At 39.7% G+C, this 10,804-nt stretch overlaps 1 protein-coding gene across 1 annotated transcript; it reads left to right on the top strand.

Moving 5' to 3' along the window:
- Positions 1-1,256: 1,256 nt before the first annotated feature.
- Positions 1,257-9,701, top strand: LOC132861656 (transmembrane protein 200C). The gene is made up of 2 exons (XM_060893233.1): positions 1,257-1,463; positions 7,398-9,701. The coding sequence occupies exon 2, from the start codon at positions 7,431-7,433 to the stop codon at positions 8,976-8,978; it is 1,548 nt and encodes a 515-aa protein (XP_060749216.1). The 5' UTR covers positions 1,257-1,463; positions 7,398-7,430; the 3' UTR covers positions 8,979-9,701.
- Positions 9,702-10,804: the final 1,103 nt, after the last annotated feature.

Below are 10,804 nucleotides of genomic sequence, written 5' to 3'. Positions count from 1 at the left end.
AAGTAAGCTTCAGGTTCAGAAGAGTATGGTCAATTGGTTTGAAATAACTGGAAAGCTAACACTAACTTATGGGGCATTGGTGGATAACCAAGTGATTAAGGCTGTTATTGATCAGAGGATCAGGGTTCAAGCCCCAGCACTGCCAAGCTGCCACTGTTTGGCCCTTGAGCGAGGCCATTTAACATCTCTGCTCCAGGTTGCTGTATCATGGCTGACCCTGCGCTCTGACCACGACCTCCAAAGTTAGTATAAGCAAAGACAGAATTTCATTGTGCTATAATGTATATGTGACAAAATAAAGTCATCTATACTCAAATAATTACTCAACCATTGTGAGCAGACAAGTATCTCAGAATGTACAACATGGCAACTCTGTCGTGGCCTAATGGTTAGAGAGTTTGATTCCTAACCCTAAGGTTGTGGGTTCGAATCTCATTTAAATGCAAGTTGTAGGCTATATCACTGCATATGTGACAAATAAAATCATGAATCTTGAATCTTGAAAACTAACACAATCTTGATCATTTCACCAGCAAGACCAGGGTACCCAGTAAGATTGTATTGTAGTATTTATTTGTTGCCTATTCGTGTAACATGCAAGTGATGTCCTTGTGTTATAACTGTAACATGGCATTGTTTTCTTCTAAATGTTTAGTAAGACTGAAATTTGTTTACCTGACGTTCCAGGCTTATACGCTTCTCCTAACAAAGCAATACCACGACTGAGGTGCCCTTGAGCAAGGCACCGAACCCCCCCAACTGCTCCCCGGGCGCCGCAGCATAAATGGCTGCCCACTGCTCCGCGTGTGTGTTCACGGTGTGTGTGTGTTCACTGCTGTGTGTGTGCACTTTGGATGGGTTAAATGCAGAGAACGAATTCTGAGTATGGGTCACCGTACTTAGCTGTATGTCACGTCACTCACTCTTTAGCCACAGATCATTGCATTTGAACAGGGATTTGAGACTACTGTAGACACAGACTCAATCAAACCAGACAATTCAAGATGTGACCAATGTCTTGTCTGTAAATATTCAGGTTTGGTCAGTGAGATAATGATGATTTTGAAGCTAATGGCCTTCCGCATCCAGTACACTGCTACCACATGACTGGGTAAATGTACAGGTGTTCCTAATAAAGTGACCGGTGATTGTGTGTGATGAGGACATCAGTGGCATTCAAGCATGATATGGGATGTGCTCTACCACTCCAACCCCTTAACTTATGATCCTACAGTTAGGGTATAGGGTGTTTACAACCGCATGATCTGGCAACATATCTATTTATTAGCGGGATGCGCGTGGGTTCAGCCCGCCCCTTTAGGCGACTGGATCTTGACTGTGGGTTTATTTCCGAAGCCGGTGAGGCGCACGAGCGCGAGCGATCCTCCAGCGCCATGGCTCGTTACTACTGAACTGGAGGCGCGAGAGCTCAGAGGCGCGAGCGATGGAGAGGCGTCATTTCGGTAAGGCGCGCGCGAACAAGGGCTTGCTTTGTCTTCGAAAGGAAACTATATCAGATTAAAAATCGCCGTGCAATAATTGTGAACATGTTGTGCAATTAAGATGGCGGAACTTTTATAGCATAATTGTGTTAAATAATGTGCACTCATCCTTCAAGATCGACCGTTGTTGTCTTATGATACACCGAGCGCGCATAACCGCGATAATACCGCGCAAAAACACAACGTAATCTCTTTATTTAATGGTATCGCATCCTTCATATTGATCAGTTTCTGGTGTTTCTATGAATCTATGAATATATGAAAAGCTTCTTATGCAAATCACTCAGTGATTATGTGCGTTTGGTTGTCTCGCGCTCCTCCATTCTCTCCATCCAAAGTCGGAGTAACTGGTCAGACAGAAGTATACAACTGGTTGTAAGCAGACATTTGAACATACATGAATAATCATTCTTTCAGTCATGCAAATGGTCAGTCAGTTGCACAAGGTTATTTTACTCCGTTGAGTCTGGCTCAGCTCTAAAACAATATAATAAAGCTTGGGGTATAATTAAACTATAATTTATTCAGATAATACATGGTCTAATACTCGTTATACACCGATTTGTTATTGTAAGGTACATTTTTATCAGGTTCTTCTTTGTAGGTATGGTTACTGGCTGTAGCCCATCTGTTGCTAGGCACAATTTGTCATCCTCATTTTACCCCATGCATACCAGAGACTCAGGTGGTGGTCCATTCTTAATTTGTCCCTTCCTTAACATTGGGAATGTATATTAGATGCGCCTTGATCATTAAACAGTCCTTCGAGTCTAATTATATACTTTAAATTATTATTAAAGTGCACTCTTTCAGGTGAAAGGTACTTTTGATGGCACCAAAAGAACAACAACAAGGACAAACATAATTTGGATTCCATTAACTATAAAATTATTTCGTTTATTTCCAGTAGTGGTACTGACATGGTGGCACCTGTGGGGATGGTGTGAATATATCACATGCATTTAATGGACACTCCTAGTATGTTGGTGTTGCTTCTTTCTTCTTCATTTAGAGTACATTTCTGTTCACAGCAGGTGTGTCAATTCCCAATAATACTGGAATCACCCCAATACTCACAATGCACACCACTATGTCAGGGTCAGTGCTGTCCTAAGAATGGGACATAATAAGGTCTGGTCAGTGTGTGTGTTCCATTAATACTCAGGGTAAATGGAACTGGCACATGGAGGATGCTGATAAATAAATCAAAGCTTTAAATGAAAGCACACACAGCTGTTTCATCATTCCAAAATGTCACATATGGTTGTGTTTTTTTTTAAAGACCAAGGAGGTATTAACATAAAAATGGAGCTCAGAAAAGATTTCAAGAACCGTTTTCCCAGTAGGCCTGTGTTTTTATAGTATAAAGCCGAATATGTGTAACGGGGCAGCGTTAAGGGTATATGTGTGTCTAAGTTGGGGGTGTTATAATGTGTTTATACAAACCAGAGATTTTCAATCCATTCCTCAAGGACTACAAGCACAGACTCCACACTGTTCCATTTTCTAACACACCTGAGTCACAACATCCTTCCAGCGTTTAATTAGCGCTCCAGCTTCAGGTGTCAGAACAGAAGATATAAACCTCAAGGCTGTGTGTGTTCGAGAGTGCATTTATGTTTTCTATTGTCATGAACATGGTCCATTACTGGTTTAACTGTTTCTAAAGATAAAATTAAGGCAAGCATTATAAATATAGATTGAATATCCAATCGTTACAGAATGACAACATTCATTATGTCAGCCTGTAATGTTAACGTTTAAAGCCGGGTTAATGTGTATGTTTCAGTCATATGGAGCCCATTAATCTTCCTGTGATTATCACATCAGCACCATGGACAGAGCAAAAGTGTTGTTGTTGTTGTTTTTCATTTACGAAGAGTTAATTTTTATGCTCAGCTTTTTTAAAATTTGGCAAGTGCTAGAATACTAAGATGTTTTCCCTGAAATGAACCTACATTTTCTACATTTTTGCCTGCGAGAAAAGACTAACATTGTCTTTGATCAGAGAATGTTAAACATAATATCAAAACACCTCATTCAGGAGAAGTAGACTCATAAATCTACAACCAGATTCTGCACATAGCTGAAATTAATATCAATATTTATTTTTAATTGTTTGACTACAAAATTGTATGCAAGTTTCTCAAATAAGCAACAGTATGATGCTAGTGCCAGATTTTTAAAACAAGAACTGATTTTGTATAATAAATAAAAAACACTATAATGTTGAATTCTCAAACAGGTTATCGTTTCTATAGTAACGATTCATTCGATGATCTATACAATCTAATAATCTTGTAATTATTGATACAGAGACATTTTAGCTGTTTAGAAGGTTTTGTTTTGTTACCGTAAGTAATTTTTCTACATTTATGCCCTCTTATGTCTTTAGAATAAGAAGAGTTTTGAACTTTTTGATACGCAAAATATGCAACTCTTTAGAGCATGGTACTTTGTGCAAATAGCCTTAGTAATACATCAGTATGGTGCATGTGAGTGTGTGTGTGTGTGTGTGTGTGTGTGTGTGTGTGTGTGTGTGTGTGTGTGTGTGTGTGTGTGAGTGTTCAGTGACCTTTGTGCTTTCACATGCATTAAGCCTAAGGAGAGGCTTGTGCTTTTCAGGCAGGCTGCTCCTCTGCTCTTCACACAAGGAGGTGATATTGTATTATGACGAAACATCATGCTTCAATGCAGCCAACCTATAAATGGCCAAAAGATGAGCACTGGATCTTTACTGACCCTATGAGGAAGGCATATGGAGTTTTCAGGGTGTGAGTGTGGGAGTATGTATGCGAGTACAGTTTGCATTGTTCTTTCAGCTCTGCTTAGTTAAAAAAGAGGAATAGAGAGAGATTTTTGTTATATCACAAGTATTATATATGAACATGTGCTTATGCGTTGTATGTGCATGACCATTGATTGATGCCAACCTACACAGCCCATATTAATCCATAAACTCTATATTCCAGAACAAAAAAAGTGCAGATCAATCAAGTCCTGTATCATTAATAATCTTGTAAATGGGCTTGTTCAGAACAAACAAGTTAAAAATTGGCATTCCTGTATTAGTTTGATCTGAAAAACATGATAAATATTACACGGATTCGTATATTAAGCTAAAGTTTAAATCGGGAAGAAGGTATGTGTGTGTTTTCTGTCTCTGACAGCTATAACACTCGCAGCCATAATTGGTCTCAACTGTATGTTTTGGGGAGTGTTTTCTTTTCAAATCTCACACACACAATTATTTTTCTTGTTTGAACTTGCCTGCAGTATTTTCCATCAAATTTAGTTGGTTCGATTTCCCCAAAAATATAAACAATGTAGTATCCTAATTTAAACCACAGCGACTGTGGTCAATCAGCAACTAAGGTTCAATGAATAAATGTGGTAAAATGCATCATGCGACACTTCAACAGCTTCATATCTGAATACATACCTTGTGAAGCTTTCTGCCATGAATCAGAGACCACCTGTTTGTATCTGTATCTGTACTGTATGTGTATGTGTAGATTAGCAGTTTATGATGTATTTCATCACGGGGTCTTTAATACCTTTATAAATTTGGAACAACAAAAATTATGCTTATGCAAAGGCACCATTGAGGAGGAAGATCTGCAGATAGCTGCTGGGAAATTACAAACCTTGAACTTAAGATGCTGCCATACTGTCTGGATGTACACTACAATATAGATGGCTATTATAAATACTGATTAAGCTGTTGTGTCTTTCTGCATTGAGATGCATTAAAAGGACTCTCACTGAAGGTCCCTGACCCTTGGGTTTGTTATGGAGCTCCAGCAGGGGTCTCAGCCAGCACATTCAAGCTCACATTCCCAACAGCCTGCCATTCTAAAACCCTGGCATTTCCAAAAAACTGTGTGCCAGGGCAGACATTTATGAGATGAATTATTCATAAATTCACCCTAAGCCACACATAATTATGAATGATTAAGCAAATGGATCACCTACCGGCAAAGTCGGGGGTGAATTGTGCATTATTCAGTGCAATTAAGCCATGGCATCTTCTCAAAGCAGTTGGTTTAGGAGATGAGGCAGTTTAGGGGTTGTCATATGTGAGGTGGTAGCTGTCAAAAAACACAAAATGCAGATCTTAGAAATGATCTGGTGAGAGTTTGTAGTGCTCCATGGGTTCAAGCTAAACCGTATTGCTTATCTGATTTTGATTTAGCATTGCGTAGCACGTTTTTAAAATGGAAATAAGATCAAGAGTTTCTTCAAATCTATACATAAAATATATACAGAACATACAGAACTCACTGCCCACTTTATTAGGAAAACCTGTACACATGCACATTTATGCAGTTATCTAATCAGCTAATCAAAAAAAAAAAAAAAACAATGCAAATCCAGATCAAGAGCTTCAGTTCACATCAAACCTCAGAATTAAGAAAAAGTGTGTTCTTTGTGATGTTCTTTGTGATGTTGTGGCATGGATGTTAGTACCAGATGGGCTGGATTGAGTATTTCATAAACTGCTAATCTCCTGGGAATTTCACACAAAAATGTCTCTAGAGTTGACACAGAATGGTGCAAATCAGTAAGTGAGCATCAGTTGGTGGAAGCGTTTCGTTAATAAGAGAGGTCAGGGGAAAATATGTGTATTGCAAAGAATGATAAAAAAAAACTCATACAGTTTAATTACGCTTTGCAACTGTGGAGTGTGAAGAAAAGCATCTCAGCTTGTATAATACATCAAGGTGAATGGGCTAAAACAGCAGAGAACCACATCGGTTTTCATTCCTGTCAGCCAAAAACAAAAATCTAAGGCGACCAACTAGACAGTTAAAGACTGGGTGTGAAAATGGTCTGTTCATTTTTCTCCATTCTCTCACATCAACAAGTGGTGTCAGCCTGCAGACCCTCCACTCACAGGTTGTTGTTTTTCACACCATTCTGTGTAAACTCTCGAGACTGTATCGTGTGAAAATCCAAGAAAATCAGCAGTCTATGAAATACACGAACCAGCCCATCTGGTATCAACAATCATGTTATGGTAAAAGTCACCGAGATCACACTGTTTGGTGTACATGCAGTATATTACAGCTCTTGATGTGTACAGTAGTTGCCTGTGTTCATGCTCTGCACTGCTGCACATGATTGACTGATTTGATGAATGAATGAATGAATGATCAGGTTTACGGGTGTTCCTAATAAAGTGGCAAGTGTATATCTATATTTGTACATTTAAAATTCAGCTGTACTAACCAGACATGATGCTGAATCTACAATGTAAAGCATTTTAGTAAGGCATTGAGCCACCATGAACCATCAAAACATTTTCACTTTGCCTCATATAGACCCTACAAGTACATACAATGCATCTTAACAATGCTATGATGTACCATCAAGTATGTTTTAACATAGGATCGAGGCCAGCCAGAAGTTTTTTCAGAAGAATTTCAGCAAAATGTCATATGTCTGTATGAATTATGTTATGTTATGTTGTTGATGTTTTTCTAACAGAGACATTACTTTTTTTTTTTCCATATGTCTGTGAGAATTTTAATAAAACTATAGGAGATTCTATCCTCAAATATGGCAGACATTTTATTATATTATATTTCCACATGTGCCTGCTCAACTTCTTTGGTCTTGGATCTGCCAACATACCGTACAAAGAAGCAAAGAATAAATGAGTGCCCGTGAAGAAAGGACCATTATAGCCTTGAAGAATGATTATAAGGTGTGTAGTGCAGGAGCTTATCATTAGCAGGCAGGACTGGACGACTGAGTATTCCTGGGCATCATTGACATGATACTAAACTACTGTATGTTTAGAAATGATGTTTTTTTCTTTAACTTGTCAAAATAGTAGTAGCAAGTAAACTTCTGATGTGGAATATGTCTACTTTTTTGTATCTCCTTCAGGTTGACTGACAGATCCATTGTCTAGCAGTCACAATGATAGCGACAGGCGGGCTCCTGAGGATCTCCCGGCGGCAGGATTCACTGCGCAACAAGAACCGAGCGGAGAACAAGCGAAGAAGGAAAGCAAGGAAGAAGATGAAGAACAATGTGGTGGTGGTGAAGGGTAAGCTGAAGCTGGTCTCTGCATCTGGCCTGGTTGCAGCAGTCGGATTGATCGTCTTAATGGTGGGAATTACGATGGCTGTCCTTGGATACTGGCCCAAAGAAACCTCTGCTTACCCAAAAGTCTTTCCAAGAGAGAAGCAGCCAATGAAACAGGCAAGTGATTTTAGAAAAAACCTCCGACCAGGATTGAAGTTAACGAACAACACCAAGCTGTGGATAAAGCTGCACTGGAATAGCAGCGATGGTGTGATTAATGCTACCAAGCCTAATTTCCGACCTGTTGGATATCTTGAAGGCGTGTTCACCACTTATCTGTACTCCGACAACCTCAAAGTGTTTGGACCACTGGTCATGGGTATTGGTATCTTCCTTTTTATTTGCGCCAATGCCGTGCTCCACGAGAACCGTGACAAGAAGACCAAAATCATTGACCTGAGGGACATTTACTCTACGGTTATAGACATTCATAGCTTGCGCTCAAAAGGCCATGCCCCTCTTAACGGGCTGTTAGGATGCACGCAGTCCAAGGAAGGAGATCTTACATCAGCCTCATATAAGACAGCCATGCCTTCAAGAGGCTCGTGGCCTTCTACTGTGTCGTGTAAAGAAAAGGATTACAGCAGATCATCGTTTGCCAGAAAGTTTAGCTGGTGTAGAGAAAGGCAGTCACTTACTGAGGCAATCTACACCATTTACAGAGATCAGAACAGGTTTGAGTCAAAGAGTCAAAGGAAAGAACCAGCACCTGCTCCCAAGGAGTGGGAGACACGCTCTATAGTCTCTTCATCAGTTAATGCTTTCACATTACCTGTGATTAAACTCAACAACCATGAAATGGAAGCGAGGGAAGTTCACAAAGCAGAGCATGCCACTCCATGCAGTCTGGCAGACAAACTGCACCCAGAGTGCCAAGGCTCCGGGTGCTCAGAAGAACTTCTCAGCACTGCCATACAAACCAAAGCTGAGGTATTGAGGGCAGGTTTGTCGGTATCTCGGGATTCCAAGCTCTCAAGTGATGTGTCCAGTATATGCCAGCAACAGCTGCAGCTGCCAGATTCAGGGTTCAGGATTTTGGGCTCCCACTTGTCCCTGAATGCCCTTTCTGACCTGGGAACTGCACGACATGAAGAAAGGTCACGAAGATTCAGCTGCCCGAGGCTGGACCGCTTGGGTAGTAAGGGCTATATAAAACTGGCAGCACTAGGAGGAGACTCATTTGAAGCTCCAGATGGGGCACCAGAAACAGGTGTGGAGGGACCAGAACAGGCAGGAACACAGAGTTATATTATGAATACACATATATCCCCCAATAACTCAATCACACAGCTGCACATAGAACCTTCCATATCAAACTCTCAAACAGCCGATGCAGACATGGACCCAAAGACAAATCTCCAACAGGGGGAGAAGGTCTGAGCAAGTCTGAACTAGTCTATATGTTCAGGCATTTAAGTAATTTGTAGTCGTTAACTGCTTAGTAGGTTTCTTCTGTGGGCAGTTTACTTAGTTTGTAGCTTAAATAAGACTTTGTGCTGAACAAAACACTCATAAAAATTAGATATAAGTATTTTAAAAAGGCTGGAGGTACAATCCAACTTTTGGATTGAGGAGACCATCACTCACTTTTGTGCCGTATTTAGATGACCAAGTCCAAAAGTAGAAACGAGTTGTTCTTGTGCCTTCCACTGAATTGTTAGGCTTATATGCTGTTCTTGTCCTGCATTGTGTCACTTGTTAAGTAACTATCCTTGTAATAATTATTAAACAGTTGTGTTTTTGATGTGTTTTCTCCAGATTCACCAACTTTTACCACACAAATGACTTTTTCAGTTAAAATCAAAGACCTCGTTTCAGTTGTTAGTCAAAGCCACTGTATTTGTAAAAGAAAAACCATCTTGCTTTGCATATACATCAACAAAATATTATTATGCAACCTCATGAACCATGTTTCATTGTACCTGGATATTGTTGTGCAATCAAACAGCAATAACTGCTAGAGATGAATTCTCAGGTTTCACCCTGGCTGGAAAATGATGAAGGCCATAAATGAAGTGTTGTTTTTTTCCTATAGAATATTTTGTGGTTGAATGTATGTCAAATTCATGCACAATTGTTACTGGTCAAGAGTCAATAAATTACATAAACCATACAAATGACAGAATAAATTTTTATTGCTGATTTTTGTCTTTAATTAAAAAATAAAGCGTCCTTGTAAAGTGCGTATGTTTTGGTTTGTACTGACCTCTGTTGGTGATGAATGGTAGTGAACTTTCTGGATTCATTATGGTAGATTTATCTTTTACCCCCTTGATTAGTTCTGTTATGATTATTGTCTTTGGAAATTGCCTCATAGTATTTTTTTTTTTCTATTCTATTAATCATGTCATTACTTCTATCTGTAATTCTAGACCACTCACTCACTCTCACTCATCTTCTACCGCTTATCCGAACTACCTCGGGTCACGGGGATCCTGTGCCATCTCAGGCGTCATCGGGCATCAAGGCAGGATACACCCTGAACGGAGTGCCAACCCATCGCAGGGCACACACACACACACACACACACACACACTCTCATTCACTCACGCAATCACACACTACGGACAATTTTCCAGAGATGCCAATCAACCTATCATGCATGTCTTTGGACCGGGGGAGGAAACCGGAGTACCCTGAGGAAACCCCCGAGGCACGGGGAGAACATGCAAACTCCACACACACAAGGCGGAGGCGGGAATCGAACCCCCAACCCTGGAGGTGTGAGGCGAACGTGCTAACCACTAATTACTAAACATACATTAAAAATAAATAATCGACTTATAGGTAATTTTTGAAATAATATTTTAGTTTTAGGTACTTTTAGGTAGGTTTTTTTTTATTTATTTATTTATTTTATTTTACTCCACCATTCTTTCCCACTTAAGCCATTTACTACAATGGTATTCTAGAGAGAAACCATGGCAAATTTTTGGTACTTTTTCTGGCTGATGTCATGTTTAAAATTGTTTGATTTGTTATTTATAATGTTACATATACCGCCTGTGTCTGGAAAGGTTTGAAATGTCCACCTTTGTCCACTTTGGCTGTTGTGACTTGGTTAAAAAAAAAAAAAAGTTATATTTATTTCAGAAACATTAACATGAACTCTTTAGTATCAGGTTTACAGTAGGTGGAAGTGGGCGGGATTTATTCCTTATATGCTGACATACAGCAAATCCAGCCAATAGCGTGAATGGGGCGTG

The sequence above is a fragment of the Tachysurus vachellii genome, chromosome 1 (assembly GCF_030014155.1).
Source record: "Tachysurus vachellii isolate PV-2020 chromosome 1, HZAU_Pvac_v1, whole genome shotgun sequence".
Taxonomy (NCBI): domain Eukaryota; kingdom Metazoa; phylum Chordata; class Actinopteri; order Siluriformes; family Bagridae; genus Tachysurus; species Tachysurus vachellii.
The sequence above is the reverse complement of the archived record's forward strand: the minus strand, read 5'-3'. Positions and strand labels throughout refer to the sequence as shown.

Bases quoted from the DNA above. Each gene is read 5' to 3' on its own strand.
- LOC132861656 (XM_060893233.1), top strand. From the start codon at position 7,431: ATGATAGCGACAGGCGGGCTCCTGAGGATCTCCCGGCGGCAGGATTCA.